Here is an 18426-nt window from a genome sequence, read left to right on the forward strand (position 1 = left end):
AGCTGACTTGCCCAAGGTCACCCAGCTCTCTCCACCTCCCTTCCTGGCTCCAGGGGAAAGGAGCTGAGAGATCCTGGGCAGAAAGGAAGCAGAGAACCCCCCGCGTGTCCTGGCTTTCCCTGTAGTAAACGTCATGGTGCCACCGAACGCCGGCCCCCGGTCAGGAGGTGGCCCAGCGCTGGGCGCAGAGGCCAGTGGCCTGGCGGGGAAAGGAAATGACCCCGGAGCCCCCACCAGTGCCCCCACCCCAGGCCTCCCACACCCACACACGGATGGCTTTTCCCAGTCTTTGCTCCCGCCCTCATTCCTGCAGCAAGCTGGACACTCACTGGGTTGAAGGGTGTGCCCCTCCCCAAATTCAGGTCCTTCTTGGAACCTCAAAATGTGACCTCATTTGGAAGCAGGGTCTTTGCCGATGTAATGAGCTAAGATGAGGTCATGCTGGAGCCGGGTGGGGCCTGAGTCCAAGGACTGGGGTCCCTTACAGAAGAGGGGAGACAGACGCACACGCGCACACAGAGAAGACAGAGGCAGGGACGAGGACGCTGCGCCCACAGGTCTATGCACGGGAGGCGGCCGCCGCCAGAGCTGGAGAGGGCACATTCTCCCTCCGAGCCTTGGGGAGGAGCCCACACCTGGATCCGGGAGTCTGGCCTCCTGAACGGTGAGAAAACACCACACCGGCCCAGGAAGCCCTCTGTGAGCTGGTTCCGTCGGAATCCCTCCAATCACATCACCACCCCACCCCCACCCCCACCCCCAGCCATACCTTCCAGGCTTCCAGGCCCCTCGGGGAGCCCGGGACCTCTCCACCGCCCACGGGCCAGAGACAGACGAGTCTAAGCCGGCATAAGCCCCTCGAGGCACCAGGCGCCTTCACCCTCGTTCTCCGTGAAACCTCAGGACCGGGTCAGTGACAGGACCCCCGCTCCAAGCCCGTGCTGTCTGTGTGGGCTCCGCCCCGCCGCACGGGCCATCCTCTTGCAAACCCGGGCGCAGCACCTGCCCTCCGCAGAGCCGTCTCCCACGCGCCTCGCAGCTGTGAACCCCGGGACCCGGGGCAGTTGGCATCTGCTCTTTGAAAAGGTATTTATCTTTCCACTCGCCCAGAGCAGGCGAGTGCCATAAAAGGACAAGCCCCGTGTCAGGTGCACAGCACTCCATAGCGACACTCCGCCACCGCCCGCCCGTCCTTAACTGCCAGGAACACCCTCCCCGTGAGCGAGAGCAGCGGGGTGCACGCAGGTGGCCTCGGCCAGGCCCGCGGGTGCGGGCGCCTCTCCCAGAGCCGGGGGCAGCCGGATGCTCTGCAAATGCACAGGCAACGGCGATGGGCTGAGACCCCTGGAGGTTCCAAGATGAGCCTGAGATTTTTTTTTAATCTTCACCCAAGGAGTGAGGGTATTTTTTTCATTTATTTTTTGAGAGAGTGGAAGGGAGGGAGGGAGAGAGAGGGAGAAACATCAGTGAGAGAGACACACATGGACTGTTCCCTCCTGCACGTGCCCTGACTGGGGGTGGAGATGGAACCTGCAACCCAGGTACGTGTCCTTGACGGGGAATCGAACCAGAGACCCTCCAGTGTACAGGCCGATGCTCTAACCAATGAGCAGCACTGGCCAGTGAGGGCCTGAGAGTTTTTTTCTTGCTATTTTTAAGTGTACAAGTCAGTGGCATGAAGGGTACCCTCAATGCTGTGCCACTATTTCCAGAAACTTTTCATCATCCCAAACGGAAGCTCTGTACCTCACCGGGAACGGAAGAGAGAGCATTTCCATCAACTCCACGGGTGACACGCGGGTGGTGGGGGGGGAGGCCCTTTCCACCTCCCTCTGATAATACCGTTCGTGATAATGTACGGAAAGGACTCGAATACTTTTCCCTCCACGCTCCTCATTCTCTACCTTCGAATGGAGAAGCCAAAATACAGGGAAAAGTAGCAAAACAAAGGAGGAATGGAATGTTCCTGGACGATCTACTGAGGGCCCCGTGGGTCAGAGTAACGCACGTGGGCACACACCGCCCTCAAACCTCGCCACAGACGCAAAGACCGCCCGAGGGAACTGATCCAGAGAAGAGGTGGGGAGGAAATGAAGGCAGGCCCAGAGACGTCAAGCAACCTGCCCAAGGTCACACAGCACAGCTTCAATCAGCATCTCTGACTCTCTGTCTCTCTTACACTTGACACATACCCACACTGAGGTCCTGGTCCCTAACCGAGAGCCCAGGCTGCCAGGGGACCCGCTTCCCTCACCGGCAGGAAAAGCCTGGAGCCTGGTGGCCCCTTGCCTGGTATCTCCATAGAGACAGAATCACAGAGGCCGTGCGGCTAAAAATAAAGCCTCTACCTCCCGAAACCTGTCTGTTCAGCTCCAGCTGTGCTGGCGGGGACTCAGGGAAGCTGGAGCTCCGAGGCCCAAACGCAGAGAGAGCCCCGCCCCCAGCCCCAAGCCGGGAGAAGGTGAAAACACGCCCAGGACGCCACCTGTGCTCCGGGGGAGTTGGCGAAGATTGTCACCACAGGAGCCTGCACAATGGGCTCCCGGCGGGTAAGTACCAACCGGCAACCGGCGTGGGCGCCCTGGCCTCCGGGCACAGATGTTCCTGCACACACAGCTCCTTGGCGAGGGGAGAGGAGAACTGTCCCTTCTCCAGCTTTGCCCGGGGACAGGCTTCCACACGGACAGAAGTTTTACATCCTGGGCTCTCGGAAGCCTAGACGCAGTGGTTGGCAAACCGCGGCTCGCGAGCCACATGCGGCCCTTTGACCCCTTGAGTGTGGCTCTTCCACAAAATACCGACTTCTGTGCATGGGCCACGAAGTTTCAATCACACTGTACGTGCGCGCCTGCACGTGGTGTTTTGTGGAAGAGCCACACTCAAGGGGCCAAAGAGCCGCAGGTGGCTCGAGAGCCGTGGTTTGCCGACCACGGGCCTAGAGGACTCCTGATCCCACCCAGCGTCAGGTGATCTGTCTAAAACAGCAGTTGAGCCTCCAGCTCCAGAGCCAGACAGTCTGGGCTTGAAGCCCCTGGGCGTCCCTTTTCTCCTCTGGGCCTCAGTTTTCTCTTCTGTGAAATGGGGTTGCTGCAGAGGGCCAGTGAGGACCTGGCACAGAGTGAGGGCCCTGAAAGCTACTCATTTGGCCGCCTGGTGGGTATGCTTTGGGTGGTGGGCTAGCCTGAGGCCCTAGAGGGGACGGCCATGCCACCGAAAACCACCAGCAGCGCTTTCCACACGCCGACCGCCACTCGCTCTCAATCCCCATGACCTTCTGCAAATCTGCCCTCTGCCTCCGCTCATCTTCTGAGTAACCTACGACCGACTTACACTCCTGGTACATACATGTGTGAGTTGTGTCACGGTTCACTTTGAACGGCCTTAAATTTTGCAAATAAGGCATGAAGCGTGCAACCCAGGACCCGCCACCCAGACCGAAGTTCGCAATGAGGCCCCTTCATTGGTGGATGGAAGCGGCCGACAGCCCCATGCGGCACTCGCCTGCCCGGGAACGCGTTTCCCAGGCCGCTCCCGGAGCCACTTCACAGCGAACGGTAATTAGCCTAATGAAGGCAAGTGTGACTTAGCGAATCGCAGACGACTTTCTGCTCTGACTCAGCCACCCTCCTGGCTTCCAGTTCCTGGAGCATCGCGCCAACCAGCCCGAGTCTGCGCAGCAGGAGGCCCTGTGCCCCCCGGGCCCCTCCCCTGCAGCTACAGGGCTGCAAGTCAGTGAGTGCTAAGGCCACCGAGAGGCAGGACACACGCCTGCCACCTTGCCTGCCACCTTCTCCGGGAGCCGCGCCTCTGCGAGGGCGGGAACCTCTGGCAGGTGGAAGTCCCTCAGAGCCCCAGGCGGTGGAAGGCCAGGTGCCACCCAGACTCCTGCCTGTGAGTCATGGATCCAGGCTGTCCCTGACCATGGGTGCAGGGCAGGCACGGGCAGCTCCCACAGCCACCCTCCCCTCCGGCCTCTTGCTGCATCTGCACGTCATCCCTGGAGGTAGGATGAACTACCCCTCATCTCTGCTGCTTGGACGTGTTTTCTGAAATATATTTCTATATAACAAAAGCCTAATATGCAAATCAACCAAACGGCAGAACAACCAGTCGCTATGATGCGCACTGACCACCAGGGGGCAGGCGCTCAACGTAGGAGCTGCCCCCAGCCCGCAGGCCCCAGGCCAGCCAAGGCAGGTACCAGCGTGAGCACCCCCCCACACACATCACCCTTCCAGTTGCCCCACAGATCAGCCCTGGTGCCGGTCAGGCCTAGGGACCCTACCAGTGCACAAATTTTGTGCACCGGGCCTCTAGTATTGTTATAAGGTCCCGTAGCTTGGGGCAGAAGGACGGAGCCTGCAAACGCAGGCTAAGAAGAACTCCACTCCGCCTGGCCCACTCTCCGCTGCTTGACCAGCTGGTGCACCCACACCCTGACCCTATATTGCACACTTCTGCCCTATGTAAGGGACCCTGACCACCCTCGGGGCTCACACCGACACACTGCATCCCTCTGAGAGAATGCAATAACATTTCTTAAACTCTCACAACATCTCCTTTCGGCGTGGACCACCGCTACCCCCCTGAAGGATACAGAAACCAGGGCCCCAGAGGGGCGTGGAGTCCAGGGTCCCCTCACGCCTCCGGACCCTACGCCCTCTCAGCCCAGCTGCCTTTCACTGTCCCCCGTCAGAGGTAAGCCAAAGCGAGCGGAAGCACTGTGTGCACTGAGGGTTTATACAAAAACTGGGGCCCCGCCAGTGTGGCTCAGTGGTTGAGCATTGACCTATGAACCAGGAGGTCATGGCTCAATTCCTGGTCAGGGCACATGCCCAGGGTGTGGGCTCGATCCCCAGTGTGGGGCGTGCAGGCGGCAGCCGATCCATGATTCCCTCTCATCATTGATGTTTCTATCTCTCTCTCCCTCTCTCTTCCTCTCTGAAATCAATAAAAATATATATTTTTTTAAAAAAACTCTCTGGGGCTAAGTCCCAGACATCAGGGTTTTAAAACAAACAAACAAATAAGGAAATAAGTAAAAACATAAGTAAATAAACGTGTGTTTTTTAAAAACTGGGTAGACAAGACCCCTCCACCTCTGGACCTACTGCCACTGCCCCCCCCAAGTGGTCACCAGGCCACTGTGCTGGGCACCGGTGACTCAGAGACGAACAAGCCAGGGCCCCTCAGCTTACAGAGCGGCTGGACCAGACCCGGGCCCCTGAGGTTTGACGTGGGAAGAGCTGCCTTCTCCTAGAGCAGGAATCTCAGCAGCCGGAAACGTCCATAGTCAAGGCCACCTGCTGGGGTGACACGATTAGCCTAACGCCCTCCGGACACCAGCCCTGCAGCTACGAGGCCACCAGGACACCCAGATTCTAGGAGCCGGCCCCCAGCTCATCCCGCACAGCTCTGGGAGGCTCAGCTTTCGGGGAAACAGAAGCCATTCCTCCGGGTGGAAAGAAAGGTCACACCCTTGGACTTGGCTTTTTCCAATGCTCCTTCCGGCTGGCCCACTCCTAAGCTTCTGAATTCCTTTCTCTCCCCCCCGCTGGACAGTCAGCCGGGACATTCCTCAGGACGAACAGAGGGGAAAAGAAAAACGGGCCCAGCCGGTGTGGCTCAGTGGTGGAGCGTCGTCCCATGCACCACGAGGTCACCGGTTCGAGTCCCGGTCCGGGCACACGCCTGGGTTGGGGGCTCCATCTCCAGCAGGGGATGAGCAGGAGGCAGCCGATCCGTGTTTCTCTCATCGATGTTTCTATCTCTCTCTCCCTCTCCTTTCTTCTCTTAAAAAAAAAAAGAAAAGAAAATCAATAAAAACATATTTAAAAAGAAAAGAAAAATGGATGTCCTCGGGGCTCTGCACCCCGGCCCCCCGGGAGGGCAGGACAGGCTGTGCCTGCGAGCAGCCACTCGCGTGAACTCCCGAGGCCGCAGTGAGTCACCCGAGGCTGGGAACCAGAATAAAGGCGGCCGCTCTGCCTCGGCCAGGCGGGCACTCCAGCCGCATACTAATGCCCGCATCTGGGAACCAGGCCCTGGCCGCTCCCGGCTGCACACGCACCGGCCGCGTTGCCCCCGAGGACGGATTAATGAGCTCCTTCCCGAGCCGGTTCATACAGACTGTGGTCCTGGCGGAAACAGGGTGGCTCGCTGGGGGAAATGTCCCACGCGGAGGGGGACACGGGGCCTCGGGGATGCCTGTCCAACGGACGGCAAAGCCCCGAGAGCTCCGGGCGCCCCAGCCTCCTGTTACCCACGGGGTCTCCCCGTTGGGTTCTTAAGACACACCCAACAGGCCCCCCGTACACCGTCGTTACCCACGGCTGCCGTGGGGAAGGCTGCGGGCCGCCCCGCTCCCAGATGCTCAGCCACACAAGACACGTGCGGCCTGTTGGACCCACAGCGCCCATCGGCTCGCTGAAATGTGCTCCCAGGAGCGAACCCAGAATGAGTGTGACATCGCTGTCTCCTCACCCCGCGGCCTGGCCGTCTCGGTGAGTGACCGGCCGAGCCGGCGGGATGCTCCCCCACCCGGAGCCTCCCGCCTGTGCTTGTGTGTGGTTTTCGAAGGGCTTCGGAGCTGAGCCGCTGCGATAGCCCAAAAGGGAAATATTCTAATTGCACAAAGTGTTTGGTTTTCTCCCTCTTTATGAAAACACACACACACACACATACTAAACCGCAAGTGAAAAGTTAACTCTCACAAAGTGCCGAGAAAAGCAATTAACGGGCCCTTCAGCCAGGCCCCAGGGACCGGACGGGCTGGGCTAAGCTGGCCTTGACGCCTGCCAGGCCCGCCTCCAGGCCAGCCTGGGGTGGACGGCAGCTGCCCCCTGTTGAAATGGGAATGGTCATCTATTTCCACCCTAACACACACACCCCTGTCCCAAACCCCCTTAACCCCTCACCCCCTTTCAGACGGCTTTTAAAGGGGCAAAGGGACAGCCAGCAGGACCCGCTGAGCTGGCCCTTCCCCCACCGGCCTCACCCAGGACACTGGGGCCTGGCGGGCCTCCCCGGGGCTGGATCCCTCTGTGGCCCGAGGTGATGAGGCCGGCAGGCTGCAGGCCCTGACTCCCTCTCCCCAGGGCAGCAATGGGGAAGGGCTCACAGCCAGCCAGACCCTCAGGAGACGCGGGGTGAGGTGGGGCAGCCCCAGCTGTCAAACGAGAAAAGGCCACCCGAGGAGGGCCACGGAGCCTGGGAGAGGAGCGAGCGGCACCGTGCATCCCCCCCATCCTCCGCCGCGGCTCCTCCCCGCACCGGAGCACAGCGATGCTGGAAAGGTTCCCAGGAGGAAGGCGGCCAGGACCGGAGCCCCAGGAAGCTGCAGGTTGGCCTCAAACGCCTCCTTCGGGGGCCAGTGCTGTCCTCCCGGCTCACGGGGAGGAGAGGTGGGGGCCTTCCCGAGGGAGGGAGAGCAGGCCTGGCCGCTTCTCCTTTTGCTGGAACCGACAGCCAAGCAAACCCGAGGATCCGCAGCCCCGGCCTTCACAGCCCCAGGACTTCCTGAGCATCGACGAGGTGCCCTGTTCTAGACGCGACGAGGTGCCCTGTTCTAGACGCTGGCACTACCCGAAGGGACAGGCCCGAACACAAAGGAGGCAGACGAGTCCCCGGCACCGGGGGAGACAGGAGGAGGGAAGAATCTACCACAAGCGCCGCCGCCAGAGCTCAGGCGTGGGAGCCACACCTGGAGCCCACCAGCGGCGGGTGGAAGTCTTGGCTCCGTCGGTCCCTGTGCAGACGCCAGCAAGTCACTAACCCCCTCTGAGCCGCTTCCTGGCCTGTGCGACGACCTGGGCCGCAGCTCAGGAGGGCTGCGCGCGAGGAAGCTCTTTGTATGGTCCGTCCTCATGACTCAGATTCCATAGTTACCGATTCGCTGACTCACGGAAACGATCTGTAACCCCCGAGTCAAGGCTCCTGGCGCTTTTGAGGTCACCCGTGGACTCGTGCAGAGAGGCAAGAACGCTGAGTCACCTCAGGTGCGTGTTCCCAGCTGAGGCAGAACCAGGGGACACCCTGCTTGTTCCAGCTCACACTGTCTGTTCAGTGCCATGATTTTCACACTTTCGTGGGGTTTTTGTTGGTAATTTCACAGTTTAAAATGGCCCCCATGCGCGGCCGGTGTGGCTCAGTGGTTGAGCGTTGACCCATGAACCAGGAGATCAGGGTTCAATTCCCGGTCACAGGGCACATGCCCGGGTTGTGGGCTCGATCCCCAGTCCAGGGCGTGCGGGAGGCAGCCCATCAATGATTCTCTCTCACCATTGATGCTTCTCTCTCTCTCTCTCTGAAATATATTTAAAATGGCCCCACCTGCTATCCAGTGCCCCTGAGCACAGGATGGCTGTGACGTGCCTTTTGGAGAAAACATGCATGCTCCACACGCTCCGTTCAGCTGCGTGAGTGCTGGCGCTGTTGGCCGAGATCAATGTCCATGAATCAACAGTATCTATTAAGTAAGGCGCCTTTAAACAGAAACACGTCACACGAGGTTACGTAGCGATTGGCGGACAAACACGTGGTGCCGAAGCTCACGGGACCCTCACCCCGAGTTCCCACTGGGAGCACGGGCTCAGTGTTCACTCACTCGGGGTTTGTGGGCTGTTCGACCTGGAGGTCTGCTCTGGGGGCCACCGGCTGCAGCTGTGGTGTCCACGCCGAAAGTCAGCATCCCAGATGGGCACCAGCCTCAGGGCCCCCTCATCCTGCTGCTGCCTGGATAGCTCTCTCCCTCACCCCAACTCCTGGCCCCTCCCACCATGGGGAACCGGCGGGGGGTGGGGGGGGGGGGGAGGGCCTGGAGAAAGGCGGAGGGAAGGGTGCAGGACGGGTGAGACCGCTGGCGGAACCCTCTCGTCCAAGGCTGTGGCTTGCGCTTGGACTGTCTGTTACCGGAACCTGCCTGCGGGTTCATTTCCTTCCCGGCTTCTGGCGATGGCTAACATCAGTAATGTGAGTGACGCCAGCTCTCCTCCCGGCAGGCTGTGTGACTCTGGCCCTAAAGGTTCTGCAGGGGTTTGCCATGGTGTTTGCTGGGCTGAGCGTGAGGAAGTCAGGACCCCAAACCCATTTTCCAGGGGGCTGGCGGGGGGGAGCCAATGGACAGGGCTACTGCCCCTCTCGGCCTGAGCCGGCAATTAGGGACCCGGGTTCCAGGCCGAAGGGCAGGCCTTAAGCGAGGATCTGAGAAGGCATCGCCAGGCTCCCCACTTTACCCCCCCAACCAGTTCTCTCCTTTCCCACCAAAAAGACCTGTTCTGAGGGGGGGGGGGGGGGGCTGGGCCATAACACAGATTTTAGACTCTAACTCCTACACCCTTTCCAGGTGCTCTGGCTGTCACAAGTCCACCCATTCTTCGAGGCCTCTTCAAATCCCACCTCTTCCAGGAAGTCCACCCTGACTGCCTTTCCCAGAAGGGCGCCTCCTCTTCTGAGCTCTGCCTGCTGTTAGAGCAAGACTTAGGCGAGCACACGCATGTGCACACGAGCATACACACACACACACACACACACACACACACACACACACACGGAGACCACCAATGCCCAGGTGTCGCCTGTGGGGACGCACCTCCCTGACCACGCGGCGAACTGGCCTGACTGTTAGGTGCAATGTTACTTATTGGATTCAACCCGCGTGTCTGTCCAGTTTTCCAGAAATCTTTTGTGAGGACTTGTAAAGAATACAGACAGACAGATTTACACATAAACATACACACCCACATCGGCAGACAGTACAGGGAAGTAGAAATGGGTAGGCTGACCCCGAGGGTAAGTGAATACAGTTGCTAGATGGCATATTTCGCTGGACACCGAGCAGCCTGCCCGCCAGGGGGAGGAGGTGACCGAGAGGTCGGAAAAGAGCGTGGGGGGGGGTACAAACCCAGGCAGCCTTTGGGGATCAGTTCACCTCCCTGTGTGTCTCAGCTTCCCTCTCGGGGAGCATGGGGGAAGACGCCTCGCTACCCCCAGGGCCCGTGGGGCAGGCCACACACATGCCATGTGTGCAGGACACAGACAATAGGCAGTTTTCCTTCATCATCCCAGGAGGAAGCAACTAGCTCCCCTAAATTCTAAAATCAGTTTTTCATAGGAGACTCTGTAAGAAGCCTCGCGCACAGGGGCCCGATGCCCAGGTGTTAGAGCAAACCCCGCGAGCACTGCTTCTCTTTGATAACATCCCCAGGTGCCCAGGAAACACTTAATAACGCCCACGGGACCACCAAGGAGCCGCTGAGCAAACACCACTTGGGGCACCGGTGCCCATGGCAGGGGGTCTGATAAGCAGTTTTCTGCAAAGGGGCTGAAGGCGGGCACGCGCGCGGCTGAGACATGTGGCACTGCCGGCCTCCCTGCCGCGGCTCCGAGGGCGAGAGGGCTGCCCCTGCCTCACAGGACGTGCGGCCCCGAAAGCAGGATCTTGAAGCAACAGAAGTTTCCTCTTCTAATCTCCTCGAGGCCAAGTCAGGGGCTTCGCCGGATGGATGCCGGTTCGGAGACCATCTGCCTGGTGTTAACACAGGCCCCCAGGCCGGGAGGAAAGGAAGTAGGGCCGCCCTCCCGCCATGTAGCTGAGGGACGCTTTCCTGAGCGCCCACCGTGGGCCAGGCCTGGGACAGGAGGTCCAGGAAAACGTGACTCGGCACCGACCCCCAGGATCCCAGCCTCATGGGCTGGCCCCTAACTGCCATTCTGCTTGGAAATCGAATGAGGGGCAAAAGGTGGAGGGACGCACTCTACCCGGGGAGGCGAGCGGGTCTTGATACGGAAGCGCTGATAAGGGGGAGGAGGCGGGGCCCAGATCCTGAAGGGCCAACCGAGACCCAGAGAAGCCAAGTGGCCTTGGCCGGTGGCACAGTGGTTAGAGCACTGCCCCATGCACCAAAGGGTCATGGGTTCAATTGCCGGTCAAGGGCACGTACCAGGGGTGCGTGTGGGAGGTAACGAATCCATATGTCTCTCTCACATCAATGTTTCTCTCTCTCTCCCTCCCTCCCTTCCACTCTCTCTACAAATCAATGGGAAAAAATATCCTCGGGTGAGGATTGACAACAAAAATAAAAATAAAAAAGAGGAGAGAGAAAGCAAGGGACTTAGTTCAGCTTGTACAGATGCTATGGAACAGCCAGGGCTGGAACCCTGACTCCCACAGCCCCGGCCTCTCCCCTCCGGCCTCCGGGGCAGACAGTGCAGCCGGCCAGAGAGAAAGCCCACTCCACACGCACCGCCCTGGGGACCCGGGGCCTGTGCCTGCCGTCCGAGCAGAGCATGTACTGTCCCAGTCCTTTGGCAAGTCACTCCCTACAGGACAAACAGCCCTGCCCAGCTCACGGAGAGAGAGAGGGCTGCGGACCTTCCCACCACAGCATCCAGGCTCCTCACAGAAGGACGGAAGGGGGACAGCGTCCACTCCATCTGGCCCAGGGCGGGGACCGGGATTGAATGAAACACCTGCCCCGCGGGAGCTCACAGTCCAGCAGGGACATAAACCAGCCACCAAAGTCGCCATAAAACCAGGAGGGCGGGCGCGATCAGAGAAACAATGGCCTGGGACACAGCCCAGAGGGAGTGAGCGCAGGGAGGGCGCTGGGGGAGACGCAGACCAGAGGGGAGCGTTTCCCACCTTCCCCCCCAGAAAAGGGGCGTCTGTCTTATCAGCAGGGCCTCCCAGTGCGGGTGGGAGAGCTGGGAGTGGGCCGAGAAAGATGCTCTGAGGAGGCCTCCGAAGAAGCGGGGGGTGGGGAGAGGAAGCAGGCCGGAGACTGGGGAGCCGCCCGCCCTCCTTCAGAGGGAGGGACGGGGTGCGGAGGAGGGACCCAGAATTTCTAGGCGGGGACCACCAGTCCCCGAGAAGGGACAGGGCTGGGGACACGCCTGGAGGAGGTTTCGGCTGCAAGCCCGCCGTGTTGACTTAGGGGGTCCCTGTGGATTTCTGGGGGGGGGGGGTTAGGGCGCCTCCTGGGAGGGGGCGCGAAAGTTTTCCTCTCCCCGTGCCCCTGGGCCCGGGCCCGGTGAGAAAGGGCGAGGGGTGGGTGGGCGAGAAGCAGGCGCTCCGGGCAGCTCAGGTGACAGCAGGGATGGAGATGGGGCAGGTTGGGGCGGGGGGACCCTCATTAAGTCCAGGCCCCGACACCCACCAGCGAGGCCGGGGCAGGAGGGGAAGCGGTGGCGCTGGGCCGAGGTCCGCCCGCCGCTTCCTCCAGGCAGGCCCCGCGCTGCGCGCACCTGCCCCGGCCGCGGCGACACTGGTCGCTGGGGGAGGGGAGTCCTCGCCCCGCAGCGGCCCCGACGGGAAGGGGCACGTGAGCACCTGGGGCCGGAATCCGGGGGGACGGCGACCCCCGCGCCCGCCACACCCTCCCGCGCGGGCGGCCGGGCCGGGCCTCTCCCCGCGCAGCCGGCGCTCGGGGTCCTCGGGGCCGGGGCCGCGCCGCGGAGACACTCACCCGCTCGGCCGGCGTCGCTCCGTCCTCTCCGGCCGCGCTGGGCCGCTCACGCCGCCGGGGAGGCGCCGGCCCCGCGGCCCCGGCCGGGCCGCCTGCGCCCCGCGGCTCCGCGCGCCTTGGCCGCCGCCGCCAGCTGCCCCCGCGCGAGCGGCCAGGCCCCCGCGGGCATCTCCCGCCGGCGGGGCGGGGGCGGCGCACGTGCGGGCGGGCGGGCGGTCGGGGTCTGCGCGCTCCGGGCGGGCGGGCGGCTGGACAGCTCTCGGCGCGCCGCTCCCCGCGCGCCCCAGCGGCCGCTGTGCCCGAGCGCGCCCGGCCGCCGCGCATTCCCTCACTCGGCGGCGCTGCGCCTCCGTCAGGCCGCGCGGGGAGCGGCGCCGGGCCGGGCAGGGCCGCCTCCGCCGGAAGGACCCGGCCGCGTGGGCTCCCGCGCGGGCTCAGCCGGCGCTGCCCGCGGTCCCCGTCCCCAGGGCCCTGCCGGCGGGGCCGCCTGGAGCGCAGGACTCACACCGTCAGCCCCGCCTGCCCGGCCTGGCTAAGGGCGCCGGGCAGAGGAGCAGCAGGTCTGCGGGCATGGTCACTCCATGGCTGAAACAACGATGATCATAACAATCGTGTCCTGCAGGAGTGAAATGACAAACCTAGGGGAACGGACGGCCCTGGACTCCATAGGCAGCAGGGACGCTGCGGGCGAGCTCGCCTGAAGCCGGGACCTGGATGTGGGGGCAGCTGTCAGCCACAGGCCAGACTTAAGACATGGCATCGAGTGTGTTCTAGAGTCACTCTAGACCAAAAGAGTGAAAATGCAGGAGGCTCAGCCCCAGCTCCATAAGAAACTGGGAGTGGATCAGAAACAGCTTCATCGCCAGGCTCCCTCCTGGTTGGACCCTCAATTGGAAAACAAAACGCCGGGGAGGGGACGGGTGAAATGGGAGAGACACGGTGGTGTGGGGATTGGCAGGGAGGGGCCTGGTGGCCAAGAGCTGAGGTCCAACTGCTGGAGGCCTTACAAACTGAGACCTAAAGTAACTACAAAGGATGGTGTGAGATGGAAACTTTTAAAAAATACGTATGTATTTTTATTAATTTCGGAGAGGAAGGGGAAGAGAGATAGAAACATCAATGATGAGAATCATGGATTGGCTGCCTCCTGCACAACTCACACTGGGGATTGGCCCACATCCCGGGCATGTGCCCTGACAGGGAATTGAACAGTGACCTCCTGGTTCATAGATTGACACAGCCACTTTTTTTTAACGAAAAGCAGTTTATGGTGGGTAGTCGTGTCCTAGGCCGGTATCTTCCCTGATCTTTACCTTATCTGAGCCTGTCTGTCGTCTTTTTGCATCTATGATAACGTATCGTTGGAATGTCCAAGTAATTTTCCTTTTCCTGGACCCCTCAAAACACAGGCAATGCTCTGGGGAGACCCCTCACTGTCATTGAGTTCATTGTTGACTGTTAACTATCTTGTACCCACCTAGTAAAAGAAGGGTCTGTCATTTTACTTTTTATCCAATCCCAGAAGTTTCCCGTTTTGCTTTCTCCCTCCTCCCTGATCTATCTCCAGTGGATTTCACATAGCCCACAGATGCCTCCTCTTCCAATTATAAAGTGTAAAACAAGGTGCAAACTGCCATTCCCTGGAGCATGATCTCAATCCGCTGAGTTTGCTTCTCAGCAATTGTTGACAGTTTTGGCTCAAATAAACTCACAAAAATCCTCCACAGGTTTGCATGTTTCTGACGTTGACATCTGTCCCTGTCAGGCTAGAGTTCAAGCAGGCCAAGGTGAGTTCAGATGAAGGCGGGCAGGGCAAAACCACCAAGGCTCTTCACCCGCCCGGTGACTGAACTGGAACTGGGACCGAACGGGCCAGGAAAGCCACTGTGACACAACTCAGCCCCAAACTCTGGTGTGAAGATGATCTGAGACAAGCGAAGGTGTCCCAACAAACCCTAAACCCTCAGCTCCTTCCGGCTGCCAGGAGGGGCCCTGAGGCCCAGTGAGGGGTTTCCGGAGCGCATACCGGTCTGAGTGAGGCCTCTGCCCGTCTGCCAGTCGGAACTGAGCACCTGGACAGGTATCACCCTGACCCCGCCATGGCTGCTCTCACTGGCAGTAACTCATAGAGAACTTAACACCATCATAAACCAGACCATGGGCTCGGCTGGTCTAGCTAAGTGGTTGAGGATCGACCTATGAAATCAGGAGGCTGGGGTTCGATTCCCAGTCAGGGCACATGCCCGGGTTGCAGGAGGCAGCCAATCAATGATTCTCTCATCATTGATGTTTCTCTTCCTTTCTCTCTGAAATCAACGACTATTTTAAAAACACCCCATAGTTAGCTGATGTGAATACAGTAATATCTCCAGACAGTTCATTTCCACAAATATTTATTGAGTGCCTGTTTGCAAGAATGAAGAGATGGTCCCTGCTCTCGTGGAGCTTACAATTCCATCCCTCCAATGTTTGAGGACATTGAACAGCAGCTACAATGAGCACTTGGCTTTGTCTAACTGTCAGTGGCACTTCGTGAAGAGAGTCCTCCTCATTATTCATCACTGTTACAGTGAAATTGTAAAACATGATTATCTTTGAAGTCTGCAGTCATAGTGGTGACACGGTACATGATGTCCAGCCAGTGCAAACTTATGGCTTGATTCCTCCTCTCTGAGAGGGTCTGTTGAAATGAAAACACACATCAGAAGGGAAGAGCTTGGTAATGCAGGGCCTAAGAACACCGGTGCAGTTTAATGTATTATCAAACGCCTGCAAAATCTGTGCGTCGCAATCGGTTCCTTCGGACCCTGCGAATCCCTCAGCCCCGTGAGAGCCCCTCAGCGGGGTTTACCTCTGACCCCTGAAGAGCTCTGGGTATACATTTATTTTTTAAAGCTTCTTACAGACTCACAACATGTTAAAATTTAATGAAAAATATTTGAAATATCTAAAATGTTGAGTTTTACTACGTATATTAGTGCAGAGTTCAGAATTCAAACAGCATTCAGCAAAGCACCTGGCTTTTCTACTTTAAAAAGGGGAGCATAAATGAATCTTAATTCATTCATCCGACGTGCAGTGGCCCTGCCTTCCTGGCCATCACCTTGAGATGTCGAGTTATGGAACACTCCAAGGACCAGGAGTTTCATTACATTGGCAATTTTTCTTTTTAGAACAGCCTATATTTATATCAAATAACCCCCAAGGCACCAAAGAAAAGGTGCCGCCTTTGTTCTTACACTCAACAGCTTATCAAGTTTTTTATGTCATTTAAAAAAACCACATACCAAAGGAAAGCTCATTCAAACTCCATGAAACCTTTTTTTTTTTTTTTGGCTAAGCGGTGCAGAGAACATCTTGGACCACCTCATGGAGATGTCGACCAGCCCAAGGTAGTTTTTACGTCAAATGCTTAGGACACAATCTACTTTTCTATTTTAAAAAGTACCCAATAGCCACTTGAAAGGCCCGTTTCACTCCGGATGAAGCTGAAATGTGCTATTTACTGAAATCACACTAAGCACCAGGCACTTGACAGAAATCTCCCGGAATGGAAGTTTCATTCCACCACCCGGCGAGCGCACCGGGCGTGGCCCAGGTCTGCCAGGCTCAGCCCTGCTGCCCTGTCCTAGTTACTGAAGGGAGAGGAGGGGGCCAGCTCACGTAAGAGCTAATGATTTGCTTTTCAAAAGGCACTTGATTCAGTTGCTGAGTGATTCTGAGTAGCTGGTCTTTACCTGGTGCAGGAGGGGGCGCTCAGAGGGAACTGGCGATCCTGGCCCGGAGCCAGCCACACCCCCTAATGGAGGGCCGGCTGGCTTGGTGCTTTATAACCAATTGCTACCAAGAGCCACGTGAGGCGGAGAAGCAGCTCAGACGTGAACCAAGTCTGACACCTGAGCGTTTTAAGGGGACTCGACTGAAAGCTCGGAGTGAGTCTGTGTATCGACAGGACCCGAGCGTGAACATGTGGGCACGGGGTTCTGACTGGCCACTGAAAAGCAGGCAGCTGAGCGGCCTGGACTTGACCGGCCGTCAAGATGCACAGCTGCCAGAGCTGCCGTCAGAGCCCGTGCTCCTGCCCAGGAGCTGCTCCTGGGGAGCTAGAGCCATCCACACACTCCCTTCCGCTACCAAAGCTGCTCTGACCTAGCCTGGCACCCTCACAGCAGCCACTAGGGGAGTCCTTTCTCCGGGGCGGGGATGGGAGGGTGGGGTCAAATCTCTGCAGGATGACTGGCAGCTGCACCCAGGCATGGAGGAAAGGGAGCTCCCTGTACAGCCTCACTGGGTGGTCCCTGAACTTCATCAAAGCTTATCTATCACTGATGGTCAAGGGCGGGACACAAGTTACATTCAGAATGATGGGCAGGGACTACAGCCCTCCAATTGTTTAACTTTCTCTGAAAAGCATATATATGACAAAATTAGAAAATTACATCTATTTTCTTCCTTACAAATAATAGAGTTTAAAGGAAACAAAATGAGTTATCCATGCAGTTTTGAAAGCTTGCCAGCGTCCCATTATTGCCGATATTGCCGTTATGACTAATCTAATATTCACTCTAAGACAAATGTGTCAGACAGGAATCGCATTAGCGCTTTTAAAAGCTCAGAACTACTAAATCCAGGATGTGCTGTAATTTTTTTTGCATTCAGCATGGCTTAGCCTACCATTATGAAAACTGTTCTGAAGCATTTATTTAAAATTTTTTTAAAAATCATATTCACGATGTCGAACAAATTTACAAAACCGGTGTGAAGGTACCTGTAAAAGGATGAACACTATTTGTTTAGAGACCAGCTGCCTCCCACAGTCACACTTCCTTATTCTTGGTATAAACTGGAGACATATACTATTTAAAAATAACACTTTTTAAATAGTAAAATATACAAGATTCCTGAGCATAACAAAAATATCTTGGAAGTATGTGGCCGTTAGAAGTATAAAAGAGCAAGTGTCATGATTGTAGAACTACGGCGTGAAGGGCTACAAACAGTAGAAAACGCTCCGCCTCCCCGAGTGCTAATCACACGTCAGTGCAAACGAAGCGGCTGGTTTAATGGCTACACGGGGCGGAGGTGCGCGGAGGAGCGCAGGACGTGGAACTTCTTCAGCGTCATGCGCACGGAGCCCAGCTCGCGGTTAATCCGCTCCAGGCGGTCCTCCAGGGCTTCCTGGGCGGAAAGACGGGAGAAGCGGCATTAGAATCTACGCCAGGTTCACTGGCTCCAGTCACAAGACGGGCCTTCCTTTTGGCAAAAGAACAATATACACATAAAACCGACTATTTTGTTAACATCTTTGTCACTTCTTTTAAACTGCACAATGTGAGTCAACTTTTCAACCACCCAAGTCGCTTCTGCCCTGTTGTCTCCTCAGTCTGGTCACGATGTGGGGGTTCCAGCCACGGTGACACAGGGACGGGAGGGAGCCCTAACCAACCAGGCTGAGCTGAGAAAGCACAGCCCTCCCCCAGAGGTAACAGACAGATGAGCAAAAAGCAAGAAGTGACTACTGTTCTCTTCACTGTTTTCCTGCAGATGTGCTCCCATCTTTAAGAAAATTTAAAAAAGAATTCATCTCTACTTCCGAATGTTTTTCAATCGAACTTGTCTTGTTGTATCTTTCTACAACACTGTTTTAAATTAAGTGCAACATTCCATCAGATGTACTATATTTAACCTAGGATCTTCTGGTAGAAATTTAGGTGGCTTCTAATTTTAGCAATCACAAATAAGGCTGCAATAAATATTCTTAAATGTATCTCCTTGCGTCTATCTGTGAGGATTGCCTTAGGAACCATTCCCAGACATAAATGCGCCAGGTCCAAAGGGAGGCAGAGTCCGACCACTTGGGACAGCCGTCAGCCGCACTCCGGGCAGCGGGACGCCTTCCACTCCACCTGCAGGATGTGCTGACGGGCTTTCCCCCACCCAGATACTGTTTTTAAAAAATACC

General features: G+C 57.8%; 2 protein-coding genes across 13 annotated transcripts in view; both read right to left on the bottom strand.

The window, feature by feature from the left end:
* PITPNM2 (phosphatidylinositol transfer protein membrane associated 2) overlaps window positions 1-12798 on the bottom strand; it is a 99956-nt gene extending 87158 nt beyond the window's left edge. For 2 of the 6 annotated variants that reach the window (XM_059676377.1, XM_059676370.1), the window contains exon 1: window positions 12465-12797. The gene's annotated coding sequence lies outside the window, so the exon portion shown is untranslated. Of the gene's footprint in view, window positions 1-12464 lie in introns of all 6 variants that reach the window. The other 4 variants (XM_059676372.1, XM_059676376.1, XM_059676378.1 and 1 more) reach the window with 4 other exon arrangements.
* A 2042-nt stretch (window positions 12799-14840) lies between these two features.
* The window catches only part of MPHOSPH9 (M-phase phosphoprotein 9), a 42177-nt gene continuing 38591 nt past the window's right edge, over window positions 14841-18426 (bottom strand). For all 7 annotated transcript variants that reach the window (XM_059676912.1, XM_059676911.1, XM_059676910.1 and 4 more), the window contains one exon: window positions 14841-17642. In XM_059676912.1, coding sequence (XP_059532895.1) covers window positions 17532-17642 — 111 coding nt within the window. In that variant the 3' untranslated portion in view covers window positions 14841-17531. The remainder of the gene's footprint in view (window positions 17643-18426) is intronic.

Source organism: Myotis daubentonii, chromosome 19 (genome assembly GCF_963259705.1).
Source record: "Myotis daubentonii chromosome 19, mMyoDau2.1, whole genome shotgun sequence".
NCBI classification, from domain to species: domain Eukaryota; kingdom Metazoa; phylum Chordata; class Mammalia; order Chiroptera; family Vespertilionidae; genus Myotis; species Myotis daubentonii.